This window comes from Spea bombifrons, chromosome 10, assembly GCF_027358695.1.
Source record: "Spea bombifrons isolate aSpeBom1 chromosome 10, aSpeBom1.2.pri, whole genome shotgun sequence".
Classification (NCBI taxonomy): Eukaryota; Metazoa; Chordata; class Amphibia; order Anura; family Pelobatidae; genus Spea; species Spea bombifrons.
The window spans coordinates 2,505,032-2,527,945 of record NC_071096.1 but is presented as its reverse complement, the minus strand read 5'-3'; the positions used below and the strand labels follow the sequence as shown (position 1 = coordinate 2,527,945).

At 46.4% G+C, this 22,914-nt stretch overlaps 1 protein-coding gene across 1 annotated transcript in view; it reads left to right on the top strand.

Moving 5' to 3' along the window:
* Nucleotides 1–22,391, top strand: part of PIK3C2A (phosphatidylinositol-4-phosphate 3-kinase catalytic subunit type 2 alpha) — a 31,092-nt gene extending 8,701 nt beyond the window's left edge. The window contains exons 3-33 of the mRNA XM_053449741.1: nt 515–618; nt 4,018–4,175; nt 4,375–4,495; nt 5,881–5,992; nt 8,089–8,168; nt 8,661–8,724; nt 9,203–9,349; nt 9,543–9,588; nt 9,685–9,883; nt 10,105–10,227; nt 11,099–11,266; nt 13,032–13,143; nt 13,668–13,810; nt 14,358–14,546; nt 14,713–14,809; nt 15,547–15,641; nt 15,784–15,964; nt 16,112–16,216; nt 16,441–16,533; nt 16,769–16,898; nt 17,101–17,237; nt 17,845–18,014; nt 18,400–18,556; nt 18,762–18,871; nt 19,006–19,210; nt 19,496–19,620; nt 19,915–20,032; nt 20,119–20,194; nt 20,873–20,982; nt 21,264–21,389; nt 21,826–22,391. Of these exons, the coding sequence (XP_053305716.1) occupies nt 515–618; nt 4,018–4,175; nt 4,375–4,495; nt 5,881–5,992; nt 8,089–8,168; nt 8,661–8,724; nt 9,203–9,349; nt 9,543–9,588; nt 9,685–9,883; nt 10,105–10,227; nt 11,099–11,266; nt 13,032–13,143; nt 13,668–13,810; nt 14,358–14,546; nt 14,713–14,809; nt 15,547–15,641; nt 15,784–15,964; nt 16,112–16,216; nt 16,441–16,533; nt 16,769–16,898; nt 17,101–17,237; nt 17,845–18,014; nt 18,400–18,556; nt 18,762–18,871; nt 19,006–19,210; nt 19,496–19,620; nt 19,915–20,032; nt 20,119–20,194; nt 20,873–20,982; nt 21,264–21,389; nt 21,826–22,011 (3,987 nt within the window). The 3' untranslated portion in view covers nt 22,012–22,391. The remainder of the gene's footprint in view (nt 1–514; nt 619–4,017; nt 4,176–4,374; nt 4,496–5,880; nt 5,993–8,088; nt 8,169–8,660; nt 8,725–9,202; nt 9,350–9,542; nt 9,589–9,684; nt 9,884–10,104; nt 10,228–11,098; nt 11,267–13,031; nt 13,144–13,667; nt 13,811–14,357; nt 14,547–14,712; nt 14,810–15,546; nt 15,642–15,783; nt 15,965–16,111; nt 16,217–16,440; nt 16,534–16,768; nt 16,899–17,100; nt 17,238–17,844; nt 18,015–18,399; nt 18,557–18,761; nt 18,872–19,005; nt 19,211–19,495; nt 19,621–19,914; nt 20,033–20,118; nt 20,195–20,872; nt 20,983–21,263; nt 21,390–21,825) is intronic.
* Nucleotides 22,392–22,914: the final 523 nt, after the last annotated feature.

Here is a 22,914-nt window from a genome sequence, read left to right as displayed (position 1 = left end):
CATTAAAGGCCGGTGTGGATATTTAGGATGGCGAGTGGAGCGTTTTAACCCCTCCTGTGCTGATAAAATTAGTTCCTCCCTGTTCTACCCATCATAAATCATTAAAAAATAAATTGGGGGGGGAGATACAATTTCCATCAAGTGTTCCAGCTCCATATTTTATAGCCATTTAAATGTAATTTTAAAATAAAAAGTCCTTTTTCTTGGCTTTGTATTGAGAAGGGAGAAAGGAAAGGTAGATTCAGTCACAGGTTCCCGAGATACAAGATCTCGTTTAATTAAAATGATTACTTATACGAACGTAAAGATCCTGCTGTATGACATCATAAATGCATATATTTGTAGCCATTGTTAATGGAGGAAATTATTGGACTTCAGGTGATTAGTCGGCTCTGCCTGTCTCTCCGTTACTGAGTTTAAAATGTGTTTACGTGCGGTGGATCTCGGTGCGGCGCGTCTTGTCCCTGCGTGTTTGTTACATGTCATCCCCCGTTTACCACGTATCGTTTTGCAGACGGACAGCGGCTCCGGGATCCGGACTCCAGCCGGAAATGCGGTTTTGCCGGAACTGGAAGCAGAAAATGAAGAAGTGGCTTCGTTCTGCGAGGAAGTTGCAAAGTAAGTTTATCTGTAATCTGAATTATCCACGTTCTCCTCTGTATGCACACACATATATATACACACACACACACACTCGTACACACACACACACACACATACTCGTACACACACACACACACACACACATATATATACACACACACACACTCGTACACACACTGACGCATGTTCAAAAGTTTCGGGTCATTCGGCTGAAAACAAGGAAATTTCTGGCTGTAAGATAATCGCAAAAGGGTTTTCTAACCATCAGTTAGCCTTTTAAACGTAAACTTGGATCAGCGAACACAAACTCTTGAGCGCTGGTGTTAATGCTGTTTCAGCAAAATTTTAGTTTTACATTTTCTCGATTTCCCTCTTTTAGAACTATAGTTTTTTTTTTTTCTTTAAACTGCTTTCTCTTCTGTTTGTTAGTAAAGTCTGAAGAATCGTCTGTTCTGCTACTTTTCCCCCAAGAACTTTGTCTCGTTTGACGAGGACGTGATACCCCCAAGTTCAGCATCAGACATACGGCTCATCTTGGGGCGGCTCGGGAATTATGATTATTGAGTGATTCCGGAGAAAATGTTCTGTTCTCAGCACTTTCTGTCTCCATAAAGATCTCCGGCCGCCGGCTTCTAACCATGCGCCAGACTTCATGAGATCATTTAATTCGCACTCAGTGACAGTAATGTGACATCTGGGTAACAGAATCGCGTTTGTCTCTAGACGTCCCTTCAGATGTACTTCTTAATTTAGTTATTTTTGTTTTCATCGGAAACAAGTATTTTTGGCTGTAACTGGATCTAATGATCGTACGTCTTTAAAGGGACCCTGTCGCTTATATTTACATCCACTCCTCAGCTTCAGTAACTCACTGCGCCCCGGTCTGATCCCCAAACCCACGACGAGACCGTCAGGGAAGAGGACAGACGGCGGCTGCGTTATGAAATGTCGGGGTGGTTAGTGATAATCGTACAGGATTTCAGGTCCCAGCTCCGTTCTGCTCGCTCACCGTCACATCCGTTATCCAGAAGGGATCCAGCTCTCAGCAGAGACTGCCCTGTGGACTTTGAAAGTGATTTTCCGAGCTGCGTCACCACGTGCCCTTCGAGGCGTCTTGTATTGTTATTCACACGGCGTGATGTCTGCGGGCCCGGCTTGTGTCCTCGTTGCGCACCGTTTAGTCGGTGCTCATCGTCATTCTAAGAGGCGTTGTTGGACTTTAAGTTCTAAACAGAACGTCGTATGAAATCATTTCGAGGCTCGCTCACTTCCGGCCTTCCCTTTCCCTCTTGCGTCACCTTCTAATCGAACCAAGCTCTTCCCGGGTCTCAGCAGACAAAGGGTTACCTTTGGACTGTTGGTATCTTTATGGAAAAGCCAGCGGCCTTGGCTTTGGACATTCCCTGTAACAAAAAAAATGATTAAGTGTTTCTGGCAGGCCGACTATTTTGTTTCAGTGGGGAGTTAAGGGTTAATACATTCTTGGCAGATGAGAAGATAATTACAGTTGAGGTTTTTAGCACGTAGAGGGTTAACAGACAAGGAATTAATTGTTTTTTGACAGGCTGACGCAAGCAGTGGGGAATCCCCGGGGGGGGGTGTTTATCTGACCCGGTTTAAAAGATCTGTGCTGGCGTCTGGCTATTAATGAGTTAATTTACTATCCCAATGTGTGCCAACAATATGTGACCCCCCCCCCACTCGCTAGATGCTCACACGGGGGTCTCATAAGTGGTATATTCTACAGCATGATCTTTAAAGGGACAGTTTAATGTGTGTTATAGCTGCGCTGTCCCTTTATATCTTGTCGTCCGTGGAAATGGATGGGGGGATTCTGCGTCTGGCTCACGAAGGGTTACTAAAGGAGTGCTTTAATGTGTATTCTGCTTTACAGGGGGTGTTGGGGAGCCTGAGCTGTCCCCTGTTCATGGCGATAAATGTGTTTTATGTGTAAATGTGTTACGTTGTTGCAGACTTTGTGACGTCGGTTACTTTGTATAATTTGTATAAAAGGCCGGAACGAGCCGATTTTTTTCTTTCTGAGCTGGGCTGCGGATTTACGCCCCGCGAGCGATTTAAATGTCCCCATTAACCTTGGGAATGGGTTTTATTCCGCCCCGTGAGACGGTCTCTGTTATTGAGCGCTGTCTCTCTGCCAATACCCTGATAGCTGCCTGCGCTGGTCGGATCCGCCGCCGCCGCCGTATCTCTCCCCATCAGAAACGGCATTCCTCACGTTTTAACCTCTTGTGGTGCAGGGCTGGGTGAAAGCCGGCGTGGGAAATGGGGGGGCTGTTATTTTTGGCTTATTTGTATTTTTCAGGCAATTCTAACTTTTTATTAATTGCGAGTGATTGCTTTCTGCAGCTGCTTCTCCCTGCTTTATCAAAAACGCCGTAAAATGGTTGATAACCCCCCTCGCACCGTGTCGTGTGAATGTACGGGTATTAAGGCACCATTAACTCTTTCATTCCTTTCTGATAGACGCAGCTGCGGTGTTCCTTGTCACATTTACTCCCGTGGCAGCCGTTTTTCCGCCCCAGAGACCTCTCCGGAGGTGACGGCGTGATAACGTTTGCCTGCCGAGTGCTTTGTAAACACGGAGATCGCTTAAGATTCCTGTTTGTGCCGAGCTGTAGAAGCCGGTGTTATCACCCAAAACCGTAAGCGGTTCATTCCTGCTGCGCTATGACGCCGAGGACTTCTATCGATTGGTTTGTGTCCATACATGTAACACGCGTGTAGTTTAATATAAGGGATCCGGGGTCCTACGGCGTACAGAGCAGATCATCCGGTTAAATTCTTCTTCTTCCGGACCTCACACCTCGCTTTACGGCGATCGATCGATATTTATTCGACGTCCCGAGTTTCTGCTATACTGGTTCCAGGGCCGTGAGTTCTGGAACACGCACCCTGTATGAACCATGCCTGACGAGAGACCCTGCGAGCCACGGAGTCCAACTGCAGTCCCCATGATCCCCAGAGCCTGGGTGAATGGTGCATCATGGGAGCTGTAGTTCTGCCCCCGGAGAGCCGCACGTTACCGGATATATATATATACGTATTTATAGAATTGTCAGGTTTTCCGCACACAGGCATTAACTTTGGGGCGGAGAGAAGTGAAACGCGTCCGTCGTCCTGTGCAGGAAAATCCCGGGATCGCCGACTTCCTGTTTGAAATAAACAAAAACAGGAAGTGCTCGGTCAGCGTTAAGGAAATATACGGGTCATAAATATATATAAAACCGGATTATAACGTTTCAATGAGCTTTATAGTGCTGTGCGTTCCGATCGCTGTCATCATTTAGTATCGTTAGGCCCATTAAACACATTGTGATGAAACTTTACGTCGCGGGGATCGTAAATAAAACATTCTGTGAATATTTGACGTCGTTTCTCGCCTTCTTTCTCCAGGCTCAGGGAGCGGAGTCCCCGCGGCAGCCTTCTGAGTAACCCCGGCTTCATCCTGAGCCCCGTGACGCCGCAGCGAAGCGTCGGCGGGGAGCTGAGCAGCGTCAAGGTGTCCATCGAGATAGAGGGCTTCCAGCAGCCGGTCACGTTCACGTGTGACGGTGAGTGTAGCGCGGAGCGTGTCACACGCCTCAGTGTCTGACGGGAGACAAGTAATCGTCCCTTAAAGGGGTCCAAAAACGATATCGATGAGGAGGATGGCAGCTGCTCGCCTGCGTCCTCTGCGGGTGGTCCGCGTTGTCGGCCGCCGCTCTTTACTGAAGTGATTGTCACTCGATGCCCGCTCTTTCTCGCCCGCAGTGAGTTCCCCGGTGGAGGTTATAATCATGCAGGCGCTGTGCTGGGTCCACGATGACCTGAATCAGGTGGACATCGAGAGCTACGTGTTGAAAGTGTGCGGCCAGGAGGAGGCGTTACAGAAGTAAGCGGCCGCCGGCCCCTGTCCCAGAGCGCCTGATCTATCAGTAGAAAGTCCCGCACGTTGAGTTGGTCGGCACTCAAAATGCTCCCCCATGCGCCCTTCGTACCACCAGTGCGTGACGCAGTCGTTAAATGTTCGGATACCGGTGGGGAGCGCGCGCTGACGAAGGTTCCACGTTAGGGATTGTGCTGTAATATTTTATCGCATTTAAAGTTCATGTTGAATGCTGTTCACCAGATTTCTTATCCTACACACTATTGTTCAAAAGTTTGGGGTTCACTGAGCTGTTTGCATATAAAACAAGGACATTTCTGGCTGTAACATAATTACAAAAGGGGTTTCTAACCATCAATTAGCCTTTTAAACTTGGATCAGCGAACACAACGTGCCATTGGAACACAGGAGTGATGAGAGTGATAAAGGGCCATTGGGACACAGGAGTGATGGGGGTGATAAAGGGTCATTGGAGCACAGGAGTGATGGGAGTGATAAAGGGCCATTGGAGCACAGGAGTGATGGGAGTGATAAAGGGCCATTGGAAGACAGGAGTGATGGGAGTAATAAAGGGCCATTGGAACCCAGGAGTGATGGGAGTGATAAAGGGCCTCTGGAATGAAGAGATTCCATTAAAAATCAGCCGTTTCCAGCTTCGTTTACAACGTTAACCCCGTCTGTGCTGGATTTCCAATCCGTTTCACGTTATTTTGTTAGTGGGCAAAATGTGCGTTTCTTTCTAAAAACAGACAGGTGACCCCAAACTTTTGAACAGTAGTGTAATTAGAATATTTAATCACGAGAGGCACAGAAGGTGCTTTGTGCGGCGGGTGGGAAAATCGAGGCCCCCCTGGGGACTGTTACTTAGCAATTAAATCTCTCGAGAGCCCCGGCTTGTATCGATTCAGCATTAAGCCTGCGGCGCCGCTTAGCTTGGCTTCAGCCGATGCCCCCAGTCGGGGCGTAAACCAGACCAACGTGGCCGGTGCTGATGCCTCTATTTATTATATGTTCTCCAGTGCAAGCCTCAGCGTTTGATTGCCATGCGCGATAAGTTTTGGGGTAGAACTGCCAAGATATTAAGAAATTGTTGCTGCTCCAATTTCCTGCCGGCAGAAACTCCCCGTGTTTTCATTCCTTTGTTCCGATTGTCTGCGTTGTAGCCGCTCGCTCCGCCAACTTTTAATGATCTGTTTCGGATGACGGATTGGCACAAGATATTAGCGAGTTAAAACACGGCTTTTCGGGCCGCAAAGCAAAGTCTGCACGACTCGCTGATTCCCCTGTTTTCTTCCTAAAACTTGCTGAGAGTTAGTAAAAGTTCTGCACGGATACACGCGTGTTCGCTCGTGCCGCATACATGTGTCAAATTCCCGGTTCTTTCTCGCCAGTAAACACTGCCTGGGCAGCCACGAATACATTCAGCTCTGTCGAAAATGGGACACGGAAATCCGGCTGCAGCTGCTGTCCGTCAACACGATGTGCCGGGACCTCGCGCGGACCGTGAGTATACATCACGCGTGTGCGATGATATACCGCAGAGCATACAACACGCTAGGCTGCCATATTTTCATGCAGACATATAGACAAAGCGAGATTTATTCATTAATATATTAATTTATTTATTTTTATTTTTTTTTCAGCGCTGCAGAAAATAATGGCGCTATACACACTGCCGTTCAAAAGTTTGGGGTCACTTCGAAATGTCCTTGGGTTTTGAAAGAAAAGCCAGTTTTGTCCGTTAAAAAACAGAAATCCAGCGCAGAGGGGGGTTAATGTTGTAAATGACTATTGTAGCTGGAAACGGCTGATTTTTAATGGAATACCTTCATAGGCGTACAGAGACCCTTTATCACTCCCATCACTCCTGTGTTCCAATGGCCCTTTATCACTCCCATCACTCCTGGGTTCCAATGGCCCTTTATCACTCCCATCACTCCTGTGTTCCAATGGCCCTTTATCACTCCCATCACTCCTGTGTTCCAATGGCCCTTTATCACTCCCATCACTCCTGTCTTCCAATGGCCCTTTATCACTCCTGTCTTCCAATGGCCCTTTATCACTCCCATCACTCCTGTGTTCCAATGGCCCTTTATCACTCCTGTATTCCTACGGCCCTCTATCGCTCCCATCACTCCGTTGTTCCAATGGCCCTTTATCACTCCCATCACTCCTGTGTCCCAATGGCCCTTTATCACTCCCATCACTCCTGTATTCCAATGGCCCTTTATCACTCCCATCACTCCTGTGCTCCAATGGCCCTTTATCACTCCCATCACTCCTGTCTACCAATGGCATGTTGTGTTCGCTGATCCAAGTTTAAGTTTAAAAGGCTAATTGATGGTTAGAAAAACCTTTGTAATTATGTTACAGCCAGAAATTTCCTTGTTTTCTATGAATACACCTGAGTGACCCCAAACTTTTGAACGTGTCAAACGAGTCTGAACACAATATTAAAACATTCCTGTTCTGCAAATGCTTGGCTTGCAATTTTGTAACGTTGGATAATGTATGCAGGATGTTTAGATTCCATACAAAAGCAAAATAAACATTACATTTCTTAAAATCTTATTTAAAAAAAATAATTCATTTTGGAAATTTATAAAATAATATGCCGGGAAAACCATATTTTAATCCCAGAGGCCGGTGATATAACGATGAACGCGTTACTGAAATATGCCCAAATTGGATGAATAATTTAAGAATAATGTTAGCTCGGCGTAGGTGACGTTTTACCGAATATCAACACTACGCAGGCGACAAATTCCTTCTCGTCGACACAAACGCGTTATCTTCCCTTTACATGCGGCCAACAAATTCCACCGAGCTGCAGCAAGGATTTAAAGTGTTTGACCGGGACAGACTCGCCAGCATGGCTCGTGGGGGGCGACCCACAGACTCACGTTGTAGTTACGCACTCATTTCTTTTAGTATTATTCTCTGAAACCCAGAATTTTTGTGCTCCAGTGAGTTAGGGAGACCAGATCCCCAATCTTAGGGTTGGGGTGATAAGCAGCCCCTTTCCTCCCACCCAGGACAAGGCAGGGGCCGGATCTTCTAAGGTCGCCTCCAAAGAGGGAAAGGTGGCCAAAAAGGCTCAACCACCCCCTCACCGAAGAGCTGAGTCTTTGTGGACCCGGCTCCGCTATAACTCACCCGCTTTACCGGATTGGGTGGTCTGTTCCCGTTTAACACAGTGAACGCACGTGACGCCACACGCCACTGCGTGTGCTTACATTATGGCTACCGCTATAGTTAAGGCATAAATATTGGGGATTCACTTAGTCCCCAATACTAAGTACCCCAAGTTTGGTGACCCCCGATCTCGTTTATTACAGCTATATTGCTTACCAGGAAGCTGAATGAGTGGGACTGCACCGCATTTAAACCCAAAAGAGACTCTCAAGCCATTTAAACCCTTCTATGGACCCCATTAATGAGGCACCAGGGTGGCAAGAGCGGGGTTAACCCATAAAATGCACAGCACAAAGAAAAATAAATCTAAAGAAATTTTACTTTTCCCCCCAAACCCTGCGCACCTTTGCCAGCTGCCCTGCAGGTTACGTTCTCCGTATTAATCTGCGGACTTCTGTTCACAGGATGAAGACGACGAGACCCCGGTCGATCTCGATAAACATTTGGCTCTGCTGGACAGGCCGTTCAAAGAGCCGATAACACGGTATGGCCGCTTGCGCTCCACTTCTCTGGCTATCGCTCGAACGTTCAATAAGTATTTATCATAAGGCGTAAAGGTTCTGTTGCCAGGGTAACCAGTGTTTTTTAAACTAAAACTCTCATTACACCCAGGCAGGCCAGAGAGTCTGTAATCAAGAATTAGGGGGTTGAATGATGAGCCCCGTGAGACATAATCTGAATGAACGGTGCCACCTTCAAACCCCCCTAAACCCCTTAGTCACCAGGGTGTTTGTTAAACAAAATAAATAGATTGCAAGCCCAGGCCCCATTTCTCCTTCTGTGCCAATTTGAATTTGTCGTTGTTAAATAGTTACAATGCCCTCAATAGTAACGTTAATAAATGTAACGTTACGCGGTTGTGTTTGGTGAGGTATATTAATATGTATACAATGTATCTCTGTTGGGAAGTACATTTACGTCCTTGGTCTGGAATGTCTTAGTCCTTATCCCTCAGTAACGCCCCATCTATTCGCAGGCAGAGCATTGAGGAGCTGCTGGACGCCTTCCACGAGCAAGTCAGCCTGTGCCTTAAAAACGAGGTAACTTTACTAGAAGTGCTTTGAATCGGGTTTATTGCTCTATCCTGGTTTGATTTTTTATTTAGTTGCACAAAAAAAAATGTTTTTATTATCCTGGAAAATATGGAGATTTTCTAAAGTAAAAAAGTTTTACTTTTCTTTAATTCTAAATTCTAAATTGAGAAGGAATGTTCGACATTCAGGCTTCAGGACGCTAGGAATCCGGCCGATCTAGATTTTTACTGACTCCGAGCCGAGAATCAGCACCGTTTAAAACGCCCTCTTCCGATTAACCCTAAAACAAATGTACCCGTTTCTCGATGGATTGAGGCCGGTCTGGGAAAATAACTGAATTCCCTGGAGGTTGCCGTTGGCGTTACTTTACTGTGCAGTAAAACCCGGAGAGCCCACTTTAGGCACAATCCACCGGAACGTTTCCAGTGTTTGTTGTCATTATCGTTATTATCGTGATATTAGAAAGTTCTATCTGCTTCCGCAGACTAATCCGCACAGAATGGCCGACCAGGTGGTCCGAGCCGTACGAAGCATCTGCAAGACCGCCGACGGCGTGGAGACTCCGGCCATCACCGAGGCCGTGAAGAAACTCCGAAGAGCCGTCAACCTGCCGAGGAACAGGAGAACCGACGTACGTCTGCTGCGTAGATCTCTCTAGAAGGGTTATCATTATTGGCTGATATGGCAATAAGACCCCTGCTCAATCAGGAGAAAATCCTACTAGTTGCTATGGAGGCTGTACCACTTTGCCCCAAAACTCAATTGTGAAAAGCAATAAATGATGCGGCAAATAACCGCGACTCGTTTAAATTTGTTTTTTGTAGAGTCCGTCCAAGACGATGGATGGTTCTGCCCCCAGTGCCGCCGACGGTAAGTTTGGAAGGGGCAACAGGGGGGGGGGGACTGGGACCCTGTAAATGTTTTGTGGGGCAGCAGTTACCAAGCAACCCGCCGTCTGTTCACCAGGTCCTGCCCAGAGTGAGACCCCCTTACAGGAGAGTCTGGCGAGCCTCACCACTGCTGTACACAGCCTCCTGCTCCTCTACTTCCGCTCCCACCCAGCCGCCACCAGCGGCCGGACCACCAAAGAAGCGAGGAGCTCCACCGACCACCTCCAGTTCACTGTATTCGCTGCCCACGGGATCCCCACTGGCTGGGTGTCCAGGTGAGCGCATACTCATACTTCATGGTCTCTCATTGCTTCTCTGCCATCTTTAGACACCATAATAATGTCTCTGTATACAGTTATGGGGTCTTCAGCCCGACAGTAACTTCTGTGATACCCAAACCCACTTCCAGCCGCGTTCTGTCGCCATGGTTTATGATATTTATTCACGGAACTCCGGATACTTACTTTTATATCTGTGATTTTGTATTTTTCACCAGCTTTGAGAAATACTACTTGGTTTGCTCGCTGAGGCACAACGGGAAGGACATCTTTAAACCCGTCCAGTCCAAAAAAGTGGGAACCTACAAGAGTTTCTTTTATCTCGTTAAATGGGACGAGCTGTAAGTACCTCGGATTCACGCGTTTCTCCTTATTCTGCCGCTGGGAAGGAGGTGAAGCCCCTTTAAGCCCGAGCCATGCTTTGGGCTTAAATGGGCTGGGCTTAAATCGTATTTCTCATTTTTATTGGACAAAGACCATTGTTTTTTTTTATTGCTCTCCGGATGTAAATATTTTTTTGTTACGCAAACAGAACCCGCTTTGGGGTAACAGAACGCTTTCCCGGCTTTGGTTTGGAGCCGCATGAAAGAGAGTCAATAAATAGCATTCCTTTCCGCCTGCGTTTTGTTCTTTTATTATACGATATCCTGTGTTTCCCATCCAGCCATTTTTTCAGTGTTATTCTTCCTCCGGCCCTCTCTGTGCACAAAGGATGTGATTTCTGTTATTGAAAGCACCTGCTGTGCATCCATCTCATCTTTACTGAGAGGGTGGTAGATAAGTGGAACAGCCTCCCAGCAGAAGTGGTAGAGGGTAATACAGCGAGGGTATTAAACATGCATGGGATAGACATACGGCTCCTGAATCTAAGACGAGATTAACGACTGAGAGCAGGAGAAACGGGCAACTAGACGGGGGCCGATCTGTTGTTTGATGCTATTCTTCTTGTCCAGTTTATGTTTTTTCTGTTTTTTTTTTTTATTCGTGCAGAACAAACTTTATTCCCAGAGGAAAGGCTTTCCTGCGGCGCGGCACCGTGGCTCTGCAGAATATTGCAGAAAGGCTTCTCTTTCAACGGGAATCCCTCTGTGATATTCTGGCCACGGCACGGCCCGCGGGGGCAGCCTCCAACTATAATGCTCTGTAGACCTGGAATGTAATTATGGACAGCGATCATCTCAGCGAATAAATGGTTATTTTCTGTATCGTCAGGATCATTTTCCCCATTCCGATATCTCAGCTGCCCCTGGAATCCGTTCTCCAGCTGACGCTGTTCGGGGTCCTGAATCCAAACAGCGGAGGTTCCCCCGATTCCAACAAGCAGAGGAAGGGGGCGGAGGTGCTGGCGCAGGCGTCCTTCCCGCTCTTCACTTTTAAACGGTAAGTGCCCCTGGGGACCTCTGCGTCGTGCTGAACATCCCTGTGGTGAGGAGTGTGCTAGCTCCTCGGCCGAGCTCCAGATAATAAGAGCTTATGGAGGCCAGAATAAGATGCAGAGTAAAATAAGGTTTGATGAGTATGAAGGCCGGGGCGTAACACTCATGGTCACAACTGCAACCGGGGGCCCGCCACTCAAGGGGCCCTGGGTGACCACTTGGATCACCCCTTTAAAGCTGCCTAGTTGCAGTTAATACCCGCCGAGAGTCTGGCTTGTCCAGCCTGCAGGAAGTGACATCACATCCACTTCCTGCATGCTGAATTGGTCTGCACAGAGGTAGGGGTACAGGCAGAGTGTTAGGGGGCAAAGATGGCACAGACCAGCTGTTTGTGGACACAGATAAGTTGTTGAGGGCTACGATGGGGAAAATGTAGCACAGGCGAGCTGTTTTGGGGGTAAAGCTAACCCGTGGGACATGTTGCTCATAGAAGCCGGGGGGCCCCGTGGTTTGTAGTCATGCTCCTGTAAGAGTGTCCAACGCGCAATCTACATGTTAGCAGCATATTTCCATAAAGCCGTTCATGGCGCCCCCCAAATGCAGTGTCTGGTAACTGCGCTTTCTCTATGCGGCTGCAGCATGGCTGCTGCTTCTTGTGCCACCTGCAGGACGCGCTCTGTACTGCATGCCATTATTTGTCCTCACCAATTGCACAATTACCATTGTCGTTTAAACTGCCCCAAATCTGCTGCGTGTTTAGCCCGGTTTGCCCCGTTAGACGTGTTCTGCATGCGGTTTGCCCCGTTAGACGTGTTCTGCATGCAGTTTGCCGTCTATCGTTTTTTTTTGTGATGCTCGCTTAAAGAAATGCTTTCCTGCTACAACCCAACCCTTTTACCATGTTTTAGTTTCCTCTGCCAATCAAAGGGTTAATTATCCCGTAATCTTGCCAGGCAGATCGGAAGTGAATATTTTGCATTAGAAAAGGGATTGCCAGCTTAGCGCCATCCGGCTTCAAACACCATTCAGCTTCTGTCGAGCGCAGAGGATGTATGAGATGCGGCGGTGCCGGGCGAGACCGATTCATTCTGGCAGAGGGAAAGCTGCGCATGCCAGCGGTGCTGCCATACACAGACCCGCTGCATTCTTGGCACTGCCAGGGCCCACAGGCGGGGGGGTTTAACGGCTTCAGCACCGGGAACCAAATCCCTCCGCGCTATAACATTTTCCCAAGGACTCCGTGCCGAGAATCAGTATTTCCTTCCTCTTTTATTAGAATTATTCTTAGGAATTGGGCAATTAGTAGTATAAAATACATGTGACAAATGTAACCGGTCATGAGAGGCTAACAAAGTCTGTGATGACGTCGCTTCCAAACTACTCACGGGGCAGAGAAACACATTTAGTATTATTATGAATTTATTAACGATTATTATTAGTTACATTCCGCAGCGCAGGCGTCTCTCTGGCATGGCGTGGATCAGGGTTCTCTGTTCTCAGAGAATAGTCCGGAGGTGTTTTTAGTGACTGCAATTTAATAAAAACAAAACTAAAATGCTTTTCCAAAACCCCAGATAATGAAGATAATTTACATCTGAAGAAGGGACCTTTGAGGTCTCGAAAGCATATGCCTCTCTGTGTCTTGTTGCCTGAGTGCTGATAACGAAAAGGTTATCAGCTCTTTGCGGCCCTGGATCCCCCAGATGCGCGTTTCTGCGGAGAGACCCTCGCTTTGTGGTCCTAACGCATTCCCGTCTCTTCGGTTACAGGCTGCTAACGTGCGGGACCAAACTTCTAAACCTTTGGACGTCCTTTAACACGAACCCCGCTGCCGGCACCGTCAGCAAGAAACAGAACCCAATGCAGAAGCTGGTGTTACAGGTGAGATGCGCTCAGGATCCCGGAGGAAGCTGATCACACTCAGAGTTCATTATCATATTAAAATGTTATTTATATACATTACCGATCAAACGTTTGGGGTCACTCAGCTGTTTTCTTGGAAAACAAGGACATTTCTGGCTGTAACATAATTACAAAACTTAAACTTGGATCAGAGAACACAACGTGCCATTGGAGCACAGGAGTGATGGGAGTGATAAAGGGCCATTGGAACACAGGAGTGATGGGAGTGATAATGGGCCACTGTACGCCTATGAAGAAATTCCATTAAAAATCCAGTTACAACATTAACCCCGTCTGCACTGGATTTCTGATCTATTTCATGGTATTTTAATGGACAAAACATGATTTTTTTCACAAGGACATTTCTAAGTGACCCCAAACGTTTTGAGCAGTAGTGTGTGTGTATATATATATATATATCTTCAGTAGTATATGTTTGTTATTTTAAATGCCTATATGGTTAAGAAATACTGAAAATAATGCATTTTTAAACTCCTGTTAAGGTGGATTTTCCGTCACCCGCGTTTGATATTATATACCGGGCTCCTCCGCCGGCGAGCGGCTTTGTGCCACAAAACATGGACTCGCTGGACGCCGATGCCAAGTCCCGGCTTCTCACACTCCTCGCCAAAGACGCTACGTTTGGGTGAGTTCTGCCCTTTATGTGAAACGAAGCGGAACAAAGCTTTATTCGGTTTGCTGTAAACGGGCCTTTTCAGAAAAAAAAATTGATGCTTAAAAAGTCACATTCTTGGCCGGCTCCTGGCAACAAATTTCTTTACCGATCCCGAAGAAAAGAATCGCTGAAAACCGAGACGTTTGTTTTCACCGCGGTCAATTCTTTTACTCTTGAAAATTTTCTTATTGGGATTTTAAGGATAAATTGGGCTTTTGAGAACACGACGCTAACTAGTTAAAAGAAAAATGAAAGGAAAAAGGTATTTTAATGGCTTCTTATGAAGAAAAAAAACACATTTCTAAACCCCCATTAGATCTTTAGCAATATATTACAGAACCCCGTAAAATGTGTAGAATGTAAAATAGAATTTAATTTCATTAAATTTAAATTGAATTTCCATAGAAAAATCAAGATTGTGAAGCGACGCTAGAAAAATAATTCTTGTTTAGTTATTATAAATCTGATCCTGGGCTAGAAAACACTTCATGGGTTAATTTCTTCTTAACGTCCGCAGGTTATCGAAAGAAGAAAGAGTGTTTTTATGGGAAAAGCGTTATTACTGCCGTGAGCGCAGAGAGAGCCTCCCGAAGATCTTGGCGAGCGCCCCCAGCTGGGATGTCGCTTATTTGGGGGACATCTACGCTCTGATTGGTGATTGGCCGCCCCTGCTGCCGGTGAACGCCTTGGAACTACTGAATGGGAGGTGAGCGCATCGCCCTATGCTCCACCCAGTTTCACAGAAGCCACACCCATCATGTTTATATTTTTGGGGGGGTCGCTGTGGGGGAACCTTGTATAAAATCCGATCATAGTTATAGGGTATGTTATTTACCGTTAATCCGATTTATATGTCGCCGTGAACCATTCAGGTTTTCTGATCAGGAGGTGCGTGCAACGGCCGTGCGATGGATCGACGCAGGTCTGAGCGACGACGAATTGGTGGATTTTCTCCCCCAGTTTGTACAGGTCAGACATACCGTCCTCTGTATACCCAAAGAGATCATAAACACTGCCGTTCAAACGTTTGGGGCCGCTTTAGACATTTCCTTGTTTTTGAAAGAAAACCACATTTTGTCCATAGAAATAACATGAAATGGATCGGAAATCCAGCGCAGACGGGGTTAATGTTGTAAATGACTATTCTAGTTGGAAACGGCTGATTTATTTTAATGGAATCTTTTCATAGGCGTATAGGGGCCCTTTATCACTCCCATCACTCCTGTGTTCCAATGGCTCTTTATCACTCCCATCACTCCTGTGTTCCAATGGCCCTTTATCACTCCCATCACTCCTGTGTTCCAATGGCTCTTTATCACTCCCATCACTCCTGTGTTCCAATGGCCCTTTATCACTCCCATCACTCCTGGGTTCCAATGGCCCTTTATCACTCCCATACCTCCTGTGTTCCAATGGCCCTTTATCACCCCCATCACTCCTGTGTTCCAATGGCTCTTTATCACTCCCATCACTCCTGTGTTCCAATGGCCCTTTATCACCCCCATCACTCCTGTGTTCCAATGGCTCTTTATCACTCCCATCACTCCTGTGTTCCAATGGCCCTTTATCACTCCCATCACTCCTGTGTTCCAGTGGCCCTTTATCACTCCCATCACTCCATGAAAACAGCTCAGTGACCCCAAACTTTTGAACCGTAGTGTGTATTTATTGATATTAATTTCTCCTATTGACCTTTTTTTTTGCAGGCGCTGAAGTATGAGATCTACCTGGATAACGCCCTCGTGCGGTTCCTTTTGTCTCGAGCTCTGGGAAGTATCCGGGTTGCACATTATTTGTACTGGTGAGAGGTTTAAACATTTTCATTTATAATCTGATCTTACAGCCCACGGCAGCGTCAGGGTTTTGCTGCGTATGCAACGTCTCTGCCGGCAGCGCTGCGTTCGCGGGATGCTCCGTTACATGAACGTTTTTTTTTGTTCCAGGTTACTGAAGGATTCTCTGAACGACCCGTATTTCGGGACCAGATACGAGCAGGTTCTCGGCGCGTTACTGTCGCTCGTCGGGAAAGGGCTGCGCGGGGAGTTGGAGAAGCAGACGAGGCTCGCGCAGGTTCTGGGGGTCGTGGCTGAAAAAGTCCGCCAGGCCAGCGGTTCCTCTCGGCAGGTCGGTGCTTCTCATTGCTTTCATTCTGTAGTAATTATTAGAATAATTATTATGTTATGGTTATATTCGGCGGGATAACTTGGGTCCAACAAGAAAGCTACAGGTAACTACCTGAAAATAACGCACCATTTTCAACCGTCCTCGTAGGTGGCTCTCCAGGAGGGCATGGAACGCGTCCAGCTTCTCTTCAGAAACAGCAAGTGCCGGCTTCCCTTGAACCCGAGTCTGGTCGCCAAGGAACTCAACGTCAAGGTTGTTCTCAGAGCTTGCAATCCGTAAACGCATCGCTCCTGGGTTAAGGTTCTCAGGTTCAGTGGGAAGGGCCGGCCGCTCCAGTTCGTTGCGAGTCATTAGTACAGAACCCTTATAACATGACGTGTAAATCTCCAGAATAGCGTTACCGGTCCATGACAGATTGGTAACAAGAGCTCACGTTTACTATGATCTTTATGCTAATAGTCATGTCCTCCCCGCAGACGTGCTCCTTCTTCAGCTCCAACGCGGTCCCGCTGAAAGTCACCATGGTCAATGCCGATCCCTTAGGGGAAGAGATCAACTCCATGTTCAAGGTAAATAATCGTCCATTTTGCCGTTTGAGGCATCTTGGTTATTAAATGTCATTATTTAGATTGTAAGCTCTTGCGGCGGATGGCATGTAACGCCTTATTGATGAACGGTCTCTGCTAGTGTTATTCGTGTTAGAGGGAAAGCTCTGTGCGATGTCAGCGGTGCGGTTTAATTAGCTCGGTGCTCAGTATCTTGTGTGTTCCATGGATGGTTGACGGTTTCTTGTTGACTCCTCAGGTAGGAGAAGACCTTCGGCAGGACATGCTCGCCCTGCAGATGATAAAGATCATGGATAAGCTGTGGTTACAGGAGGGTCTCGATCTACGGATGGTCCTCTTTAAATGTCTATCGACGGGCAAAGACAGAGGTGTGTTTGATAGCCAAGAAATGCCATTGAACGTGTGACCTTCCACATTCATTCTGCGCATCGTACCAGCTTCATTCCTAACAGCGAAACATTCTGTATATGAATAAACATATAATGCTAACGCACATAAATGCTAACCCGGGCTGGAGGATTCCCGCAGCCTTTAAATTACATTAAAGCCTCTCCGTTCTCCTTTCGCCAGGTATGGTGGAGTTGGTTCTGTCGTCAGACACCCTGAGAAAGATTCAAGTGGAATACGGGCTGACGGGGTCTTTCAAGGACAAACCTCTGGCCGAGTGGCTGAGAAAATACAATCCATCTGAGGAAGAGTATGAAAAGGTGAGTGAAGAAGCCCATATATACTGTATTTACACACCTACTACCGTTCAAAAGTTTGGGCCTATTTCTGGCTGTAACATAATTTGGGTTTCTAACGATCAATTAGCCTTTTAAACTTGGATCAGCGAACACAACGTGCCATCGGAACACAGGAGTGATGGGAGTGATAAAGGGCCATCGGAACACAGGAGTGATGGGAGTGATAAAGGGCCATTGGAACACAGGAGTGATGGGAGTAATAACGGGCCTCTGTGCGCCTATGAAGAGATTCCATTAAAAATCATCCGTTTCCAGCTACAATAGTCATTTTCAACATTAACCCTGTCTGCGCTAGATTTTCCATTTTGTTATTTTAATGAACAAAATGTTTTTATTTCAAAAACATGGACCCCAGACTTTTGAACGCGTTTGTGTATACAATGTGTTCACCATTAAGTTCCAGAGCTTAGTTCATGTGATTGTTTATAAAAGGTGGAAATAAACTCATCTGAATTATTCGGCCCGCTCTATTACCGCACCTAATTTTAAATGTGGAACTGAACCTACGTTTTTCTTTCTTAATAAAATTAAAATGCTATTTTTTTTTCTGCCGTGACGGATTTTCTAGGCTTCCGAGAACTTTATTTATTCGTGCGCCGGGTGCTGCGTGGCGACGTACGTCCTGGGGATATGCGATCGGCACAACGACAACATCATGCTAAGGAGCACGGGACACATGTTTCACATCGACTTCGGCAAGTTCCTGGGGCACGCTCAGATGTTTGGAAGCTTCAAAAGGTAATAAACGCATACGATAATACAGTTATTGCCAATTAATGTTTATTATTAAATACTATTAATAAATAGTTATTGTTAATATTCATTATTATTATTAAATAGTAATAAATACAGTTGTTAAACCCACCAGCGGCATATTCATAGATTTCACTGCTTTTGCCCAGAATGGCGGATCTCTTCATAAAATGATACGTAGCGTGAAATCTATGTCTGCTGGTAATGCAGCCCGAACGGCGTAGCGGTGCGTCCTGCGCATGCTCCTTAAGCGCCCTTAACCCTTCGTGAGCTGGCGTGATGACCCACAAAGGCGTTCACTTACACAGAAAGTTAAGAAATGCTTGCCCAAAATGTTGCCGTTTGATCAGTTACTTTGTTTCCAATGCAGGGACCGCGCGCCCTTCGTTCTGACGTCGGACATGGCGTACGTGATTAACGGAGGGGAGAAGCCCACCAGCCGCTTCCAGTTATTCGTGGATCTCTGCTGCCAGGCGTACAACCTGCTGCGGAAACATACGAACCTCTTCCTCAACCTGCTTTCGCTGGTGAGATTTCACGAATAATTCTCTTATCTTATAAAAACGGGAATAATTAATTCTCATGTGACACAAAAGCCGCCTCTGATTGGTTGTTGGTATAGAAACTAAAATCTTAAAGGACCTATCGGATTGTAGTTGGGTTTGTTTCAATTTGGCTGCTGTCTTTTTTTTATTATTATTATTTTTTTATGTATTTGTTTTATTTCGGTAGATGCTTTCTTCTGGATTACCTGAACTCACAGGAATTCAGGACCTGAAATACGTTATTGACGCGCTGCAGCCGCAGGCCACCGAAGCAGAAGCCACCATCTTCTTCACGAGGTGCGGCTTTGCTTCAGGCAAAACCTTATATTTTTTAACTGTCTTTTCTGTATTATAAAAAAATAAATAAATTATAGTTAATAAAATGTTAATTTTCGACGGAATGATCTTTTTTTATACCTTCCTTTTTTCAGGTTAATCGAGTCAAGTTTGGGAAGCGTGGCGACCAAGTTCAACTTCTTCATCCACAACCTGGCTCAGCGCTTTTCTGGACTGCCGTCCAACGAGGAGGCGATCCTCTCGTTCACCCCCAAGACGTTCTCTCTCAAACAAGACGGACGCATCCGGGAGGCCTCTGTCTTCACTTACCACAAGAGATATAACCCCGACAAGTACTACGTGAGTCTCTCTCATTTCGCTGCCACGTTGGGTGAAACGCTCAGGAGCCCAATAAAACGCAGCGGCGCCGCTGGGGGGTAAAACCCAGGGGAACGCGGCATCTGTTGGCTACAGCGGTAACTTGAAGCTCAATCGAGAGACTGCTCGACCCACCGCGGTCTTGCTTTCTCTCTTCAAGGCAGAATGAGACCCCCGACGTGCCTCATAGGGGCTGAGATAAAATATTTGCTGGGGGGCGATGTCACTTTGTGTAAAGCAGGGGCTTCTCCCGTTGTGTTCTGGCAGATTTATGTTGTGCGAGTGATCCGGGAAGGACAGGACGACTCCGCGTTCATCTTCAGGACCTTCGATGAGTTCCAGGAGCTGCACAACAAGCTCAGCCTCCTCTTCCCGCTGTGGAAGCTCCCGGGGTGAATATTGGTGTTTTTTACTATTAATATTAATTGAGAAAGTAACATAAATGATAAAAGGTGTAAAGCGAACCGGAGTACTTTCCTGGACCCCTAATGTGCTGCCCGCGTGATTACTGATGGGTGTCTGTAGCACGTCTCTTACCGCTTGTAATGATAGTTATATTCTGAAGAAAAAAAATACACGATAACTGTTTTATTATTTGTATTTTTATTAATATATAATTGTTTTTATTTTATCATTCATATCACGTGTAAATGCGAGTATTTTTATTTATCTTTTATTGTATTCAGTTTCCCGGGCAGAGTCGTTCTCGGCCGAACCCATATAAAGGACGTGGCGGCCCGGAGGAAAGTGGAGCTGAACAGCTACATTCAGAGCTTATTGAGGGGATCGCCGGACGTATCGGAGGTATCTGACGTGTCCTGCGGGGGGCAGACTTATCCATAATATTAATGCCTATTTTTTAAATTCATTTTATTTTTTTTTATATTCAGTGCGACCTGGTTTATACTTTTTTCCACCCGCTGCCACGGGACGAGAAAGCAGATGGAGCAGATGTCAGGGCGGTCGGTAAGACAATTTCTTTTTAATTTTTGCTCTTATTTTAATCAACCTTGGAGCGCAGATATGCTTTTTTTTATATATATATATAAAGAAAAGCAAATTTTGTCCATTAAAATAACATGAAATGAATCAGAAATCAAGTGCAGAAATTGCTAATTTTTATGAATCTCTTCATAGGCATATAGAGGCCCTTTATCACTCCCATCACTCCTGTGTCCCAATGGCCCTTTATCACTCCCATCACTCCTGTGTTCCAATGGCCCTTTATCACTCCCATCACTCCTGTGTTCCAATGGCCCTTTATCACTCCCATCACTCCTGTGTTCCAATAGCCCTTTATCACTCCCATCACTCCTGTGTTCCAATGGCCCTTTATCACTCCCATCACTCCTGTGCTCCAATGGCCCTTTATCACTCCCATCACTCTTGTGCTCCAATGGCACGTTGTGTTTGCTGATACAAATTTACGTTTAAAAGGCTAATTGATGGTTAGAAACCTTTTTGCAACTATGTTACAGCCAGAACTTTCCTTGTTTTCCATGAAAATCTGGGACGGTAGGGTATGTCTGCAGTCAATTACAAAAGCAAAGAATAAAACATCCCAGATATTCTAAGTGTTTATAAGGATGACTTTAGACACCCTGGAGTTAGAGCTTTATGTGTCCTCTGTTTGAATCGTTATAGAGGGACCCCCGTTAAGTCCGGCGTCTGGGAAGATTGAAGGAGAAATGAAGCTGTCCATTTCATACAGAAACGGAACGCTTTTCATCATGGTGATGCATATAAAGGACCTGGTGAGTTCTTACCCTTCGTACGCGACCTTAAGATCTTAAACCGCACAGAAATGAGTTCTACAAGGGAGCGCGATTTCCACAGAGAGATAACCGGAACGTCTTCTCTGGACAGGAATATCCGTCTCGGTTGCTTCCTCCATGTGACAGACATGCGGGATCTCGATATTCTATTGTACTCCGTTCATAACATGTGACAATTATACCCAAAACTGCGCTTATTCTACTAAGCTTTTATATAAAATAAAACCATGCAATTTACATCAATATATCTGGCCCTCCAGGTCACAGAAGATACCACGGACCCAAATCCTTACGTCAAGACGTACCTCCTCCCGGATCCGCACAAGACCTCCAAACGCAAGACGAAGATTTCGAGGAAAACCTGCAACCCGACGTTTAATGAAATGGTGAGTCTCTCCGGATCGAGCCTTCCGTCCGTCTCATGGCCGTGTTTCTGAGCTGCGTACTAATAGTTTTTTAAGGTTTAGAAATATTTTTTTTTTTAAAACCTTGAGCAAAGCTCTGCTTCTCCAGAGGTCTCATCTTTCACTGTGAACTAAATTCACCGATTTCCATCAATTCGTAGAAACGTCCGAAACAATGAGGGACCACAATGAAACAAACGAAAACGAAGCAGAGAGCTCTGAATTTGCATTTTCCACTTACTCACGCTCTCTCTTTCTCTCTCACGCTCTCTCGCTTTCTGTCTCACTCTCTCCCTACCTTCTCCTTTCCCGCAGCTCCGCTACTCCTCCCGTGCTTTATTTCTTTCTGTGTGAGTGAGTGTGTAATATTGAATGAGTGTGGAGCGTTGGCGCTAACCCTGTGCCGTTCCGTTCACAGCTCGTATACAGCGGGTACAGCAAGGAGACGTTGAGGCAGCGAGAGCTCCAGCTCAGCGTCCTGAGCGCCGAGTCGCTGCGAGAGAACTTCTTCTTGGGAGGCGTCACGTTACCGCTGAAAGATTTCAACCTCAACCAGGAGACAGTCGGGTGGCACAAACTCACCGAAGTGCCCTACTTCAGCTAACACGTCCCGGGCGGAACTCACCCGGAATCACTCCTCGTACATTTCAAAGGGCTGGCGGACCAAGATCCATGGATTTCAGCAGAAGCGCCCGTCGCTGCGCATGTTGTAGATGTTTTAATGTACATAGAAACTAAAAGTATATTTTTCACTCCGCATCTTCAAGGCATTTCAGGAGGAGAAAGGTAATTGGCGTATGTTCAGGACTCCATCGCCTCCTCCAAGGGTTTCTACACGAGGGCTACCCAACATTCTTCCATACAGCGCTTCGTTATTCCCCTCACCCAATTCGGTGCCATTTACCCGACAGCGAGGAGTCTTCCGTGTAGACCCTCAGCGGCGGGCGTTCCGAGCTACACTTCGCTAACCACTATTCTATAAGCTGGCGGCATCTCCAATTCCCTTCGAAAGTCTTTGAGGAATGGCTGGAACGTCACTGTGGACCTTCCATGTAGGAAAAACTGAAGGTCATTCTCACCGACCTCAAAGACGCGGAAGCTCCTCTTTCCGGCACTACTTGGCGACGACGGAGTCCATTCGTAAAGATTAAGCCTCTTCCTCCAGACCAAGCGCCTTCCGGAGCTCTGGTGCTTGTCGACTTCTTGCACTTTCATAGAAGCACACATGGCGTGTTCAGTAAGCGTGTTCAGTAAGCGTGTTCACGATCGTCCTTTAACATTCCCGTGGTATGAACTCCTCGCCCCTGTATATTATACAGAACTATCCTTATAACCCGCGGACTCTGCACCGAGAAGAGGAAAAACCCTACAACAGTGACTTTTTATAACACTAGGCAGAAATATATTTTGAATATCTGTAATTATTTAGTATAAATCTATATATTTAGGGAACTGACAATCCTGCTTCCAGCTCGCTCGGCAATAACACCGGATCACGGAGATCTCT